We start from the raw sequence: 17,601 nt of genomic DNA on the forward strand, positions 1-17,601 counted from the left end.
GTGGTAAGATGGGCCACTTTGTCTCCGAATGTCCTAAGAAAGAACAAGTTCTTGCTACCAAGGATATCGTTGATGGGCAGTTGCCCGTGGAAGATGAGCATGATGCTCCTTTACATGATGCCCAGCACATGGATGTACATGTGGATGTTCAGAATGAGGTTGAGCAGCCATGGATGGAAGTATGTGGTAAAAAGACACGATTTGTTGCCCCGCGGGGGGATTTCTCAGATGCTGTTTGGCGGGGGCCTTTGCGTACTCATCAGGGGCCCTTACATACATATGCTCGTCGCCCTTTGGGTTCAGGTGCCCAGCCAACAGACCAGGATTGAGAGGCCGGGAGGCCAACTTTCTCAGGGTACAGGGGCTCTTGGGGTGGATAGAGTAGAACGCTATCCTATTAGAAGTCGCCTAACAAAAGAAGCACAACAACAATTGCCTCTTATGTTTGGTTCGAAGGGTGAGGTCAACAAGCCATGGGATGGTCATTACCCTTTGGCACGTGCTCGGGAACTCCAAGGGCAGTCTGAGATCACAAATACCATGTCTAAAAATGCAATGCTTCAAAAGGTTCGTGATTTGGCAGATTGTCCTGGGCCTAGTACACGGCCTTGTTGATTCCTTTTCTGGGAAGGCTTATGAAAATTGTACAATGGAATGTAAAGGGTATTTCTTCGCGCCAAAAGCAGTTTAAGCTTTGGCGTACAACTTTTTATCATGGTTGGGATGTTTTGTGTGCAGTTGAACATAAGCAGCATAAGTTGGTTGGCAAAGCCTATGTATATAAGGGGTTTCATGTTTTCTATAGCGGACATCCTGCTTCGCATTCAGGTGTTATGTTTGCTGTTCGTTCGCAGTTTCAGCCTTCTCTTGTGATTCAAGATGTTCATGGAAGATTTCTAGTGATACAGATTGTTTGGGATGATACGCCTTTATGGTTGTTAGGGGTGTATGCTCCAAATAATGCTCGTGCACGCCGTTTGCTGTGGAATGACTTGTGTGCTCTTTCAATCTCTCATCCTGGCTTTGTGATGGGAGACTTTAATATGTGTGTCTCCGGGGAGCAAGCCACGTCGCCTCATTCTGTAATGGATGGCCCGGAGAGAATGGCGTGGGAAGCTTTTGCAGCAAGGTCGCTAAAACAAGACATGTGGTCTTGGTTGCATCCAGATGAAAGGGGTTACACTTATGCCTCACAACAGTTTCGGGGCACTTATGCTAGATTGGATAGGATGTATATTTTACATCAAGATCTCTTTTTGCCAGAGGTTCTTACTATGATGGTTGATTAGCAACAGGTTTTGTCGGATCATTGGCCGCTTGTGTTTGAAATGGTCTATCCTCCTGTGGATGCATATAAAGGCTTGTTGGGACGCTTGCCTTTGCGTTTAAATCACACTTTTTTGGAGCATGAAGTTTTTGATGTTTATATGCGTCAGTTGATACGACATTTCTCCACAAGAGTGTCCATGGCTGATTATCATGCTTGGCCAGTGTTCCTTACCAACACTCGGAAAGATTTTTGCCAATCGCTTGCAGAAGGTGCTTCCTACTCTTATTCATCCATATCAATATGGATTTGTGCATGGCAGGAATATTTTGCATAATATTCTTAATGTTCAAATTGGAGTGGATTATGCCAAGGCAAAGAAGCAAGAGATTGTGACGGTGCAGTTGGATCTTGAAAAAGCTTTTGATCATGTCAACTGGTCTATCCTTTCTCAGTTAATGATAGCCATGGGCTTTGGTCCCAAAATGGCTAATTTGGTGCATTTACTTGGCTCTGGCTCTATCACGCGGATTATGCTCAATGGAGGACTTTCGGACGGTATTTCTCTCACCCGTTCTCTCCGGCAGGGCTGTCCTCTTAGCCCTCTTTTCTTTGCCATTGCCACTCATCCTATGTTATCTCGCCTAGATGCTATGGCATCGCATGGTGAAGTGGTTGGTTTGCATCTCCCTCATGGTAAGCAATTGGTTGCTCAAGCCCTTGCGGATGACACTTTTATGTTTCTCAGGGCCGAAAAAGCCAATATAGATCGAGCAATGGAAGCTTGGAATAATTTTGCATTCGCTTTTGGGCTGAAAATAAATTCAACAAAATCAGCCCTCATTGTATGCACGGAATTTGATCTTGAGGCATTAGGGTGGCAAGGCCGTGTGGTGCATACAGGAGACATTGTTCGTCATCTTGGGTATCCGGTGGGTGTGGATGTGGACCCCCAAGCGCTTCTTGCTTGGATTTCTGCTTGGATCTCGGATAAATTTGTGTATTGGAAAGCTCAAGGGTGGCCTATGCACGTGAGGGTTAAGGTAGCTTAGGTTATTATGCTTAGCATGATTTCCTATTTTTTGCCTTTGTTACCTTGGACGCACATTTGGTTGCTCCCATTCGGTTTATGCTGTGGAAGAGGCAAGGAAATATTATGGGTCAAACATGGATAGCTTGGAATCACATTACAACGCCCAAAAGAATGGGTGGGGCTGCTTTACTGGATGTCCGCTTGCATATGGTGGCGCGTAGGTGGGCGCTTTTTCAGGATATGTGTTTGCAGGAGCAGCCTTGGGTATTCATGGCTCGTGACTTGATTGAGTTGGAGGGATTGTCACATGGACGGACACGTGTGCAGGCTTCATGGTGGGACATTGTGAATGCGGCTCATCCTGTCCGTATTCGCTCATCTCACATTTTATCGCATATTCTCCTTTCTTGGCATGAAGTTCTACTATTGGCTTGGTGGGATCCTGGTCATGAAAGACTACTTTTGAACTCTTTGCAGTTCGAAACATTTATGGAGTCACGTGTCATTGTTTGGCCAGACAGAGATGCTTCACGCATACGACTCAACCGCATGGTCAGGTTAGGCTTGGTTAGAATCCGAGATACTGTGATACCTGGTCGTGACAGGCCATATTCGTTTCGTCATATTCGGCAGCACTTTAGGGTTCCTCGGACATTTCAGCCACTATGGGTTAACATCATGCATGCAGTTGAGCCTTTTACTCCATTGCCTCGGCCATCTGCAGATTAGCCTTGGCTTGATTGGGCACTATGTAAATCTGGTGACTTGATATCACTTTCAACTAACCAGGTCTATCATAAGCTCCTATCAGAGAAAGATTGGTTTTCAGCCAAGGCCAATAAGGTGTGGGGATTGCACAAGTCTAAATCATGGTGGCAGAAAACTCTTATGCGTGGTTGGCAGTCTAAACTCCCTTACCAAGGTAAGGTTTTCATTTGGAGGATGTTGGTGGGAGGGTTACCTACACGGGATCAGCTCAGCTGTCGTAAAATTACATTGGCCTCTTGCTTCTTCTGCACGACATGCACTGAAACAGTTATGCATCTGTTCATGAGTTGTCCAGTGGCCCGTCAGATTTGGTCTTTTGTCTCTCGCGTTTGGGAGGCAGTAGAGAGGTCTACTGTTTCGGCTCATCAGTGGATATTTGGGATTTGTCCTCAAGTCATTACTTCGGACACTCACCTTGTGATATTCCATTTCCTTAGATGGACAGGACTTTGGCATATTTGGACTACATGGAATGGGTTCATCACATGGGCACATTCTACGTATCCGCGGTTTGCTGCTTTGGCAGTTTTCTTCTCTTCTCTCAGCTCAGCTACTGGATGCAGATGTTATTTCGTTATGGTCTACGGCGGCTCGGCTGGCTCATCTTTGATGCTTTTATCTGGGATGCTTATTTGGCTAGGAGGCTTTCTTATTAGTGTACAGGTTTGCATGGTCATGATCCTTTAGAGGATCTTTTGTGGGGGTTTTTTTTGGGGCCATAGGTTCTGTGTGAGCCATGTGGCTGATGTACATTTTTTACATATAATATAAAACACCATTTCACGAAAAAAAGAGAGAGAGAGAACCTGTAGTGCTGACATAGGATATTGGTAATCCATGGTAAAATAGTTTTTCCCTGCCTAGAGAAGTAAACACAAAAGTTAAGATCAACAAAATTACTTGTTAAGAGAGATGCACATACATTGGGCTTGGATTGAATTTGATAAGATCGGGCATAGAAGGTTTTCAGAATAAAAAACTCAATAATAGTCCAATTTTGAACCAAGCTTGAATAGTGTTTGCTTTTTGTGATATTTTACAATCATGCCAACCATTCCCAAGTTTTTGTATTTTACAATCATGCCTACCATTCCCAAGTTTTTGTATCTACCATGGTTAAAGAAAAATGCACATGCATGCTTAGCAGCAAAAAGAAAAAGCCCAAAGAGTTAGAGCTCCTGGTGCCTCCTCTTGGTGCTGAGCTGGCCATCTCTATGCATTTTTAACTCCACGTGTGATCCTTCCTGCCCTCCCATTTGGTCCCTCCCATTTCCTAGGTTCATTGTAAGAGAATGGTGCAGGGTTAGACTGCGTGAGTGACACTCTCCCAGGCACTCAAATTGAGATAGACAGGCAGCACACTGTGAAATTGCTCCAGGCCTGGAGATAGGTTGACTGCAAGCCTGCAGGAGGATCACCTACATATACCTGCTTCCAATCCTTGACCTTCCATGGGCTACCCCTGATTCATGGTTTGGAGATTGCTTTTGAGGTCTTCCATAGCACTCCCTTTCTTAAAACAATGACCGATGAGCTGAAGGAGTGGTGCAAGGGCACATACTCCAAGTCTAAGGGCAAAATTAATGCTCCATTAGATTTCCATAGATCTCCCCTGATGAGCTGATGGAATGATGCAATGGAACGTACTCCAAGGCTGAAATTATATGCTCCTCTAGATCTCCATGGTGCTTCAAGAGACCCTTTCCTCTATGTGAGTATGGATACTCTAGGTGTGGAGTCGTGCTATCAACAGGAAAAAGAAGTGAGGAGATTTAGAATGTGGTCACATGCATAGAGAATAATAGAGCCAATCTTCATGTCAACTTCCTCAATCAAGATCCACTAGGCCATGGTAGGAACCATGGTGCCAAAGAGGCCATGATCAAGGGAAAAGTATGTGCTGAAACTAAAACACGAACTCTTTGTTGTGCCATGGTTGAGATCACCCTACGTTATGGGATGAGTATTTTTTGTTCTAGCTTCAAACCGTGATTTTGTATGGTCTATTCATACTTAAATGAAAAAAGGAAAAAGAAGAAGAGATGGAGCATGCCTCTGACGACACACCTCCTACAGCCATTTCTCTGATGACACACCTCGTACATCCATTGGGGATGCTTAATAGCCTTTACTTTGGGTGCAAGAAGGTTACGAATAATGAGAGAATTGGCTGCATCTGAGTCTTTATCTCGATGGAGAAGCTGAAGCTTGAGAGAGAACATCAACTTGAACCTTCCATTATGATTCTGTCCTACCAGTTGTATTCCTCAGTTCACTATTGAAGAAAAAATAACATGTACATTTCTATAATCTAAGAGTGTTTTTCCTAAACAATTTGAAATCACGTTTTATTTTATTTTATTATTATTATTTTTTTTCAAAAAGAGACTTCTATTAAGTATGAGAAAAACATACAACAATCACAGCTATAAGCCGGAAAAGAATAGAACCACCCAATATGTAAGGTGATTTCAACCACTGAGGAGCATCATGATGCCATGTAAGACCTGTGGTACTAGAGGAAAAGAAGATGCCATGGTCCCATTCCCGCATAAATATCACACGCTTCACCTGCGTAGAACTAGAGGGCGCCTGGATGCGAGCCCAAGTAGCCATAAGAGTGTGGATGATATCACCCCATATAGTACTAATGCACTGAGACCCAAAAATCTGGACACCCTCAATAGCTTCCGTGCATCTAGCTCTCCAGATCTGCCATGCTGTAATACTGGCAATAATCTCCCAACTGGTGTCAATCCTCTGTCTAGGGGGTGTATAATCAGAGTGAGGAACATCCTGCAAAAGACCATGCTGGGCAATACCTCTACGAATGAAAAAAACAGAATCTGTACCACTGCCCTCATAAAAAAGTTGCGGACCGGACTGGGAGAGCCAAGCAACTGCCCCCCAAGTCACATGCATGGCTTGGCCACTCAATTTGCCCATAAGTTGTCTAGGACAGGAAGGTGCTACACCAAAAACTGATCTTTGCTGATTGGTGGGGAGACCACCATGTAAGAATAACCAAAAGAAATGAGAGATCTGGCTCCTTCTGTATGAGTGCCAAAGTCTATGCCAATATCTGCGCTGTATCACTGGAGAAATATCATAGCTCTCCCAATGAGGCCTGAGAGTAGGGATCCTATGCATCTGTCGAGTGAGGAGAAGCCTGGCATTCTGAACAGTGAAACTGAAAAAAGGAAGGCTTTTCAAAGGATCGAAGGCATCAATCCACTCCCACTCTCCTGGATCCCATTGAAGATATCTGATAGGACTGCCACCATATAGCCACAAACACCAAGAGCCATGAGTCCCTATCTGAGGAGAAGGGTCAATGAACCAGTGCTTCCCCGAGCGACCAACAATCCTCATTGGACTAAGCCTAGTGTTTGGTATGATCTCCTCCATACTACATCTCCTCAATCTCCCACCAGGCATGATAGAATACATGAGGAAATCTGTATCCTCCTGACCTGGCAGAGCAATGACCTGCAGAGGTATGCCTATCCTCGAAAAAACTCCCAGCCAACTCGGATGATAGTCTCCGTGAAAGGTCCCAGAAAGCCACTCATGCGGAATAGCTGCATCAATCTGATCAATACGAATGCGAAAGCCCCTAAGATGCTGAGTGGATGCAACTCTCCAATCCTCTGGAAGACTCTTAAAGGTCTTCCAAGCAAGAACTGTGTATGCGCATCCCTCCCATCCTGACCATTGCATATAACGAGATGCACCAAGTGGCCGACCAGCCTCATTCCTAATGAACTCGTTCCACATAATAGGTTGTCGGTCAGCCTTGTCCAAAGACCTAGGAAGCCTTTGTCGCAAAAAATATCTCATGCTTCTCCATGCTCTGACAATGGCTGCAATAAGAGGGGAAGATGGTACCCTAATATTAGCCTCTGTGAACAAAAAACGTGTTGGGCATCCAGTCTCTCCCGACCCTGGGTGTACATCTGGAAATCTGAGACAAGAAAAAATCCTTCCAAGGCTCAGTGCCTGGTAGGAAACCTCTGACCACAAGTTTGCAAAGAAACGCCCTGCATTGAACATCCGGATCGATAATATTCAAGCCCCCCTCTTTTGGGCTGAATAACTATAAGCCAAGCAACCCTGGCACGAGTGTCTGAGGTGCCATCGAAGCCCGACCAGAGAAAATTGCGGATGAATCTCCGCGATTGGCCAATGCACGCACGAGAGAAGCACCAACAAGAGGCAATAAACCAAGCTGAGGCAAGAAAAACCTGATTAGCCACCAAAGCTCTGGAGGCTAAATCTAATCTCCTGGAGCTCCAATGGAGGAGCTTCTTCCGGATACTCATAAGTACGGGAGCAAACTGTTGTGCAGGAGAAATATCAATCCCAACTTGGCATCCCAAATATCTAGCAGTACATCCTCTGCGGATCCAAGTAAAACCAAGCTCTGCACCCCAATCAACTCTCGGTGAATCACTAACCCAAAAACCAACAGATTTGTGAGTGCCCCTGCTGCCAAACAGAACTCCTCTAGTGCTACCCGGAAGGAACATAAGCATATATGTGAAGCCTCCAAAAACAGGGCTGTGTCATCAGCTAACTCAGAGTCAACCAACTCCTCATGACTACGAAGAGGCAACCTCAATCCTGAAATACCAGCAGTGGAGCGGAGAAAGATGCTCATGGCCTCTGCAACTATGATATATAATAAAGGGGCTAATGGGCAGCCCTGTCGTACTGAGCGAGAAATCTGAAACTGCTCTCCTTTATCACCGCAAGTAAGAACTCTATTGTGGGCATCACGATACATGCATGAAACTCCCTTGATCCATCTCTGAGAGAAGCCCATATGACTACGAGTACCCTCAAGAAAGTCCCATTCCACTCTATCATAGGCCTTCTCAAAATCCAAGAGCAGAATGGCTAAGGGCTGATTGCTCGCTTTAGCCCATTCGACGGCCTCCCAAAACGAGAAAATGTTGCAATCTGATGCTCACTGCCTTAGCAAGAATCTTATAGGCAGTCCCAAGTAAGGTGATAGGTCTTATAAGCAGTCCCAAGTAAGGTGATAGGTCTCCACTGGCCATGTCTTATCCCCACTCTTAGGAAAAAGATAAATAAGCCCCTCAGTGTGAGAGAAGAAGGCATGGAACTTGTGTCCCACATCTTCTGCAAAGCCGATGTTATCTCAGCCCCAATCTCATCCCAAAAAGTAGTGAAAAAAATAGGGGAGAGGCCATCCTCCCTTGGACACTTACCATGAGGTAAGGCATGAAGAGCATGACTGAACTCCTGCATAGAAAAAGGGGCATCCAGAGCGGCACACATCTCCTCGGTGGCAATCTGTCTAACCATGAGAGGATCTGAGTGAAGAGTGCCATGTGAATCCTGCAACTGCTTGACACTATCTTTGGCATGAGATGGGCCGTGAGAAGCAAAGAAATGTTTGTTACATCTGCCACCCATCTGTGTCCAAAAGGATTCCTGGGCATGAGAACGATACTCCGCGCGCTGCTCAAGAGAGTGATGAAGTTCTGCTCTAATAGTACATAAAGAATCTGCAACCCATTGAGCATGAGGATGTTTCTCGTGCTCTTTCTGCAAGGCAGCCAATCTACGTCTAATAGCCCTTTCTAAGTCCAAGGCCTCTTGCCTCTTAGACAGGGCACATGTGTGATAAAAGTCACTAATATCACAGAGAGCAGAGGCCAGGCTTTGAGAGGGCTGTAAGAAGTCATGAGATCTCCAAATATCAAGCATACGACGCGATAGTTCTGCATCTGAAAACAAATGATCAGGGATGCGTACATGGGGTGCTGATCCATGGCAATTCGGATCTCTAATACATAAAACCACTGGGCAATGATCCGATTTGGAGGTGCTTGTAGCAATCAAAGTATGTCCACCTCTGCACCCAATCATCCACATAAAATCTATCTAACCATGCATAAATACATCCTACATCTCTTCTCCTGTTAGATCATGAATAAAGAAGAGTGGATGGACTCCTCAAAATGTCATCCTCATGCCAACAATATCTACCATGAATGGAGAGTATAAACCTCTCCCAAGACGCTCTTTCAAGAGGATGCACCAAGCCCTCATGTCCACCTCTTTTATCCGTTGGCATCTCAACCATGTTAAAATCCCCACCAATAATCCAATGGTCGGCAAGAGGCATCAATGTAGTGAGAGATTTCCAAAAGGCAATCCTCTCACCTCTATGGTTAGGAGCATAGAGATTGAGAATACCAATGCGTGTAGTACCCTGCATAAGAAGGATCCACTACGCTCTCGCAGGCAAAATGACACCATGTCCAATGATGCAAGGCAAGAGCAAAGCTGAAACAGAGATACAAACACCACCCTTGGTACCAATAGCCGGTGACCAAAAGGTGTGTCCCGAGAGAAGCTTGCCTGATCTCCCACACTGACTAGCATCCAGTTTATGCTCTTGCAAGAGCAATATATCCATAAGTTCACCTGTGACTGCACAATGAAGCTGGGTTTTTACAATTTGTTTCCGTCGACGCAGAAAAAAACCCCCAAGACCCTGAATGTTCCAAGAGACAATCCTCATAAAGACTCAGAGTAGGAACGACCAGATCTCGTGGTCGACCAAGGACCCCCTTTAGAGGCGGAAGTACGTCTCGCATAGGTAAGGGAGGGAAATTCTGACGATGTAAACCTTACCTCTCTCTCCCACTCTGGCGAAAAGCCAGGTCTAGTCCTCAGAACTAGAGAGGTACCATGACAATGCGAATGTGCAACATCATCCTCAAGGGTGCAATCATCCTGTAACTGTAATGCAGCATCCTCCTATGAGGGATCCAGATCATGTGCCTGCAAGGCCTCATTCTCCAAAAAAGGATCAACATCCTGTGAGGCAAGAGCTGCATAGGGGTTGGGGTGCTCCACAGGGAGTGTGGGTGAAGGGGCAGGTACGGGGGTCCGAGGGTGCCTGCCATCCCTAACCACAACCCAACGCTGTGTGGTCTGCTGTGTCAAAGGAGCAGCTGGAGTCTCGGCATCTGCAGAAGGCCTCTGATGGGCAGGACCACGCCGCCTCCTAGCATGGCTCCTCGATCTGGGACAATCTCTAGCAATGTGACCCTGTCGACGACAAATCCGACACTGGTCAGGTTTACCTGCAATCTCCATCCTCTGGCGGAAATGAGGTCCGTCAGGTCTTTGAAGCATAACATGATCATCAGTAATTGATGGATCAGGAACAAGCACAAGGACCCGGGGTACACCATCAAGAGTGGCGGTAACGGCCGCGGAAGCTGAGGCGGGAGAGCTCGGGAGGATTGGTACTCTAGAACCTGGCCAAAGGATGCCCCTATGGAAGCTAAAAGCTTCCAATAGGACCGAGGAAGAGCAGGAAACCGTAGTGAGACAGGGGTAAGGCGCTGATCCTCCACCACTGGATCAAAGCCCACCTGGTACTGAAAGAAGAAAATCTTCCTAGGACCAAGAGGAAAGGGGCTGCTAGCCAAAGCCTGAGAAGTAGCTTCTGAAGAATGAAAGTCCACCTGGAAGAAGCCTCGACCAAGTAAACGAGTATCCTGAAAGTGCACAATCAGCTCCGAATGGAGAGTTGCTAGAAGCCATTCACGGGCCTGTGAACGAGAAGGGTGGGAACCATAAACTCTCGCAACAAGGGTAGTCTGGACCTCAAGGTCAATGTCGTGCTGACGAGAGGTGAGCTCATCTTGTGAAAAATTGATGATTCTCCGACCAGTGGGGGTGATGAGAGATTGGCTGCGGCAAAAAAAGCCATAAGAACAATCAAGAAAAGTGGGCGGCCGACTTGAATCCAGATAAAATAGCTACTGGGAAAACGGGAGCAGAGGAAGGAGGGCAAAGGCGGGGAGCAGCTGGGGAAGCAAGGGCAAAGGGGCAGGCAGGGGCAGCAGAGGGGCAGGCGGGGACTGAAGAAGGCAGGGGGCGGGCAGCAAAGGGGGAGGCGGTGCAGCAAAAGGGGGGCTTTGCAGGCGAAGGCAGGCGGTGGGCAGTAGAGGGGCTAGCGGGGGTAGCTGAAGGGCAGGCGGGGACTGAAAGGCTAGCGAAGGGCAGAAGTTGGGCAAGCGAAGGGGGGTGCGAAGGCAACAGAGGCAGGCACGAGCGGCAAAGAAACAGGCGGAGGCAATAGAGGGCAGGCGGGGACAGCAGCGCAGGTTCACGTCACTTCACCGCGTCGTCACTTCAGCAGCGCAGCTCACAGTATTCGCCATTTCATAGCTTTCCCTTCAGCACGTCGTCACTTCAGCAGCGCAGCTCCCTCTGAAATCAGGTTTTATGGTGGTTCCTACTTTTTAATAGCTCTTGAGAGACACAAACCAATGGCAAAAATATATATTTTTTTGCAAAAAGGAGACTTCTATTATAAGTAAGAATTGACCTTACATAAAATAGCTCTTGAGAGAGACACAAACCAATGGGAAAAATATATATTTTTTTGCAAAAAGGAGACTTCTATTAAGTAAGAATAGACCTTACATAAAATAGCTCGAGAGAGAGACACAAACCAATGGAAAAAATATATATTTTTTTGCAAAAAGGAGACTTCTATTAAGTAAGAATAGACCTTACATAAAATAACATGTACAACTCTACAATCTAAGAATAGGAGATGGCTTGTGATAAGTTTTGTTTTTCCTAAACAAGTGAAATCAGGTTTTATGGTGGTTCACTACTTTTTAATAGCTATTGAGATAGACACAAACCAACGGACAATATCTTTTTTTTGTTGCAAAAAGGAGACTTCTATTAAGTAAGAATAGACCTTACAAAATCATGGCTGGAAGTCGGAACAAAACAAAACCTCATCCCAAAATGTAGGGTGATCTCAACCAATATGGGGCACAAAGGTGACAAGAGAGTATTGTGGTGATCGTTGAGTAAAAGATCCCTTGATCCCGCTCCCTCATGAACAATGCGCTTTGCATGCACAGATCTCGATGGTCCCTGTACATGAGCCCATGTGGCCATAAGAGTGTGAATAATATCTTCCTATATAGTACAAATGCACTAAGTGTCGTATATCTGAGTGCCCTCAATAGACTATATTATCTGGCTCTCCAAATCTGTCAATTCAGCTTTGTACCTTGTACCTTTTTCTATTATCTGGATACCCAAAGGACATTGATAGTTGTATATTGTTTTGTCTCATAGGCCGACTTCGGCCTCTAGTAGACGTTAATAAAGCTTTCTTTCTCTCTCTCGCTCTCTCTCTCTCTCATGTACCCCATTTTGACTAGTAGCATTAGCTTCCCACTCTCCCTAGTTGCTGCTTCCGGATGCTCCCTACTGATGTATTGTAGGGCTAGATACTTACCTTAAGTCCTTTCTTTTCTTTTCCAGATAGTGTATCAGATGTCATATGGTTGTAACTTTGGTCTCATAGGTCACTTTGGCCTTTTGAAGACGTTAATATAACATTTCATTTCATTTCATTTCTCTTGCGCTCTCTGCAGAAGAGCTACCACTCTGAGCTTCAGTGCCATCATCCGCCTCCTCTTTTGGAGTACAATGGCACCTACACCTACCCGATCATCCAAATGGGAGGGCTTGTATGGCAAGTTGACCGACATCATAGACAAGATGGAAAAACACATTTCAGGACAGAAGGAGAAGAGTGTGCTAGGGGATTTATCAAAGGACGGGTTGAAAGTGATCAAGGACATACCGGTATGGCAAGAAGACACGTATTTAGGTGAGATCAAAGCATTACGAGAGGAACGGTCAACCATGCAAACAGAGATCTCTCAGCTTAAGGAGAAGGTGGAGGGGATTAAAGAACGGGAAGATGGAGAGATCAGCCCTGACATCGAAGAAATCAAGGCCGAGCTCAAGAAGGGGTTTGCTGAGGTGGTGAAGGTGGAGACAGCTAAGGTGAAACAGGAAATTCAGCAAGAGGCTGCCAATGCTCACTTGCGCTGCTCCCCCCTAGCTCTCCCTCTCCTTCATCCCCCCTCGCCTGCCTCGCTAGCTTCCCCTCCCCCCTTCGTTGCTGCCCCAGTGCTGCCTGCCTCCCCCTTCTCTTGTGCCTGCGCTTGCACACACCCCCCCCCCCCCTCCCCTGTCCCCCCTTTTTTCTTCAAGTTTTTCCCTTCCTCGCAGGTTGATGCTCAGGTTCTTCGGGGCATTTCTCTATTCGGCAAGTCTCGACTTTTTCTGGTCTCCCCCCTCAGGAGGACTCCATGGCAGCCCCGTCATCCCCGACTGAGGCCACCGTTGCTTGCATATCCTTTTCTGAAGCGGACCTTCATATTCTCACCACGACCGTTGCAACATTAGAGGCCTCCACCCTGGTTTGCAAGATTGTCGGTAGCCGCAATGCGTGCGGACAACTCAGGGATCTTTTATAGGCGAGCCTCATTGGTGAGCCTGCAAAGATCACAGACATTCACCCTCTAGGGCGTGGATACTAACAGGTGGAGTTCGACTCGCTAGTAGCGTCAGACTGAGTCATGCAGCTGAGTCCCCTTGCATTGCGTACGGCGCAGATCACCTTTGCGCGGTGGCAGCGCGGCTTCGATCCTGTGTCTGACCCTCTGGCTGGTGTGTCGGGCTTCCCAAGCCTTAGGAAGGACCCTCACCTTCTGCAAGGTGCAGCCACTAAAATCTTCCAAAAGAAGCTCAGATCTCTCTAGTCTCCCATGGGATCCAATCGAGAAAGTAAGCGGACCACTGTCCTCATCTGCTCTGAGGACTACCACTAGGATATCGTGCTACACTGGGGGAGTCACCCGCTCTTGAGGGATAGCTAAGTCGATGTCGATGTTGAGCCTATCTTTGCCCCGGATCCCTATCAGGCCTCTCTCCTGCACCTCTGAGGGTAACTGCCTGTGGGCGATCCAATCTCCAAGAGACGCGGCTGGTCCCATGCTCAAGGCGCCCCAAGAAACGTGCGGTCGGGCCCCTAGCATGTGGGCACTGGTTAAATGGATCAAGGGGTTCCAGAACAAAGGTTGCCGAAGCCGCTCCTCTGCTGCAATTGGAGCTATCTGTGTGAGGGGGCGGGCCTAAGGTGCTCCCAAGTATGAAGTACGCTGGCTACCAATTCGTCCTCAAAAGCTAGGCTAAAACCATGGGCTCGCATCTCTATATGAAGATCCATCGGAATCTCTGCGGCCAAGGGCCCCCAAGACTCAAAGTGCGGGCTGAAATCCGGGCCAACAAAAAATCCTTCCAGGGCTGACCACCGGGAAGGAGGCCTCTAACAATCAACTTGCCCAGCAGGGCACGGCTTTGAATAGCCAGATCAATGAGGCCTAGTCCCCCTCTGCGACGAGGCTGAATAATCACTCTCCATGCCACCTTGGCCCTGGTTGGCCTCCCATCACTTCCGGCCCATAAGAGATTCCGGATCAATCGCTGTACCTGGCCAATACAAGCCCGAGAAAAGGCCCAACACGAAGTGATGTACCACATGGTGGCCAGAAGTACCGGGTTTGCCACCACCACCTTGCTAGCTAGGGATAGTCTCGCCGAGGTCCAATAAAGAAGCTTCTTTTGAATACTTAGAAGAAGCGAGGTGAGCTACTGCTCGGGAGAGATATCAATGCCAACCTGGCAGCTGAGATATTGAACTGGGGTGCCCCTTGGGATCCACTGGAAATCCTCGACTGGTCGCCAAGTCGGGGCGGGTGCTAAGCCTACCCAAAAACCACAAGGAAGCAAACTGTCACTCGGAAGCCCGAAACGCATACCGATGGGTCAGACGCTAGATCGAAGCCGTGCTGCCATCATGCAAAGAAGACCTACGCCGTACGCAAGGCAAGGGGACTCAGCTGCATGACTCGGTCTGACGCAGATGGCGAGTCAAACTCCACATGGTAGTATCCGCGCCCCAGAGGAGGGTGAATATCGGTGATCTTTGCAGGTTCGCCGATGGGGCTGGCCTGAAAAAGATCCTTGAGCTATTTGCGCGCAAGGCGGCTACCAACAATTTTGCAGACCAGGGTGGAGGCCTCAAGTGAGGCAACAGTCCTGGCAAGAACCTCTAGATCCGCTTCGGAGAAGGTAATGCAAGCAACGGCGGCTTTGGTCGGGGATGAAGGAGCGGCTGTCATAGAGTCCACCTTAGGGTAAAGACCAGAGAAGGCCGAAGCTTGCCGAAAAAGCTGCAAACCCCAAAAAGAAAGCACCAACCTGCACTGGCTAGCATTAAGTTTATGCTCTTGAAAGAGCAATACATCCATAGGTCCACCTGTAAACTCCACTGTGCAACTGAGTTTTGACAATCTATTAGCGCTGACGTGGAAAAAACCCCCAAGACCTTGAATGTTCCATGAGACAATCCTCATAAGGACTAAGAGTAGGAACCACTAGATCTTGTGGTTGAGGAAGGACCCCCTTTAGAGAAAGAGGTATGTCTCGCATATGTAAGGGAGGAAAAATCTGACGATGAAAACCTTACCTCTCGTTCCCACTCTGGGGATCAGCCAAGGCTGGTCCTCAAAACTGGAGAGGTACCATGACAATGCGACTGCGCAACATCATCCTCGAGGGTTCAATCATCCTGTAACTATAATGCCAAATCCTCCTGCGAGGGATCCAAATTCTGTGCCTGCATAGCCTGATCCTCCGAAGAAGGATCCACATCCTTTGAGGCAAGAGCTGCACAAGGGTTGGGGTGCACTGCTAGGGGTGCGGCTAAAGGGACATGTACGGGGGTACGAGGGCTGTGTGGCACAGGGGCAACTGGAGTCTGGGTAGCTGCAGGAGGCATCTACTGCAGATACCCAGACTCCTAGCATGGCCTCTCGATCTAGGATAATCTCTAGCAATGTTGCACTGTCGACGACAAATGTCGACGACAAATCTAACATTGGTTAGGTCTGCCTGCAATCTCCATGCTCTCGTGGAAATGAGAGCCGTCAGGTCTCTGAAGCATGATATGATTGTCAGTAATCGATGCATCAGGAACAAGCACAAAAACCCGGGGTACACCATCCGAAGTGGCGCAATAGTCGTGGAAGCTGAGGCGGGAGAGCTTGGAAGGGCCAAGACCTCTAAAACCTGGCCAAAGGATGGCCCTATGGAAGCTAAGAGCTTCCAATAAGACCGAGGAACAACAGGGAACCGCAATGAGACCTTGAGGATCACATGAAATGCAACCACAAATTGTTGCAGATGCATTGCATAATTAGAAACCATTCAAAATTTTATTTTGGATGCGTGAGGGCCCCAAAGAATGTCGCAGAGTTTTTCAGTTGTTTGCTTCATATCAAGGGAGGATCATCATATATACTACACGGGGAGCATTTGCATGACTCATGGATAAAGGGCCCAAGATGTAGCACTCCTACAAATTGTCTTATATGGTACTCAAGGACATTTCACACCATAACTCTAGCTTAGGTTCACAATCCTCCCATCAGACCACACCACCTAACCTGGATATTAGTGGAAGTTTGACTGCTGAATGTGTAGAAGGCCATTGAGGGCATTCAGACATTCCATGTACAATCTCTACTTGTTGCTATTACATTATAAAAACTGCATCTTCAAATGAGAAGACATTATGAAAACTGATATTATTTTACGTCAAATCCTGTTGAAAGGGCTACAATCTCATACGTAACCATTGGGTAGTATTTTATAAGTGGTTCTAGCAAGGTGATAATCTTCACTACTTAGTCTATGTGTTCATTTTAATCCTTCAAGATGAGGTGGATCAATCCACATCAACAAGAAAAAAGAATCCTCCTTGTGCACCAAATCCCTTAAAATAATGGACTGGTGTCTTGACCAATATTGGGATAAATTTATGGGAATCAACCCATCCATGAGGGGAATTAGCAAAGAGTGCATGCTCAAATTTAACTGCTATAAATAGGACATTCTTAGGGGACCAAATCTTATCGACAATAGATCCTGGACAAAACTCCAAATACTTCATTGCGCTTTATCCTTGTAAATAATAAGAGTTCATGACTATAAAGGTGTGCTATTGGTTACTTTTGTTCCTATTGCAAACAATCCATTTCAATATCCACAAGGTTTAATAAGCAAAAAAATCCAAATTGAGTATGAACCTCACCTTCCCAAGCTGTAAAATTATGTGGTCATTATTGAGTTCCGTTACAAGCTGCACAAGTTACAGTTCATATGGAAACATCATCAGGTGTGCTCAAAAGTACTTTTTTTTTTTCAGAAAGGAGACTTCTATTAAGTATGAAAAAATTTTACAAAATGGAGATTTCACACCAAGCAAGGTGGAGATCTCAACCAATCAAGAGCCCTGTGCTGCCAATAGGGTCCCGAATGAGAGGACGTGAAAAAGATACCAATGTCCCACTCTCTCATAAACTGGCTACACTTCCTCTCCGCAGCCCTCGAAGATCCCTGGATTCTGGCCCAGGTAGCCATGATGGTGTGAATAATATCACTCCAAATCCTGCAAAGACACTAAGAAACAAGAACGGGAGTACCCTCAATAGCCTTGGTGCATCTAGCCTTCTAGATATTCCAGGCTGAGATGCTAGCAATAATCTCCCAAGAACTGTCTAACCTCTGTGCCGGAGGGACAAAGTGTGAAAGTGGC

General features: G+C 46.8%; 1 protein-coding gene across 3 annotated transcripts in view; it reads right to left on the reverse strand.

Moving 5' to 3' along the window:
- LOC147616843 (uncharacterized) overlaps positions 1–17,601 on the reverse strand; it is a 142,187-nt gene that overhangs the window by 14,095 nt on the left and 110,491 nt on the right. For 2 of the 3 annotated variants that reach the window (XM_086776480.1, XM_086776482.1), the window contains 2 exons: positions 17,098–17,145; positions 3,875–3,928 (listed from right to left, as the gene is read on the reverse strand). The exons of the other annotated variant lie outside the window; for it this stretch is intronic. In XM_086776480.1, coding sequence (XP_086632606.1) covers positions 3,875–3,928; positions 17,098–17,145 — 102 coding nt within the window. The remainder of the gene's footprint in view (positions 1–3,874; positions 3,929–17,097; positions 17,146–17,601) is intronic. 3 annotated transcript variants of the gene reach the window in all.

The sequence above is a fragment of the Cibotium barometz genome, chromosome 37 (genome assembly GCF_041138505.1).
Source record: "Cibotium barometz isolate CiBa-2024 chromosome 37, ASM4113850v1, whole genome shotgun sequence".
Classification (NCBI taxonomy): domain Eukaryota; kingdom Viridiplantae; phylum Streptophyta; class Polypodiopsida; order Cyatheales; family Cibotiaceae; genus Cibotium; species Cibotium barometz.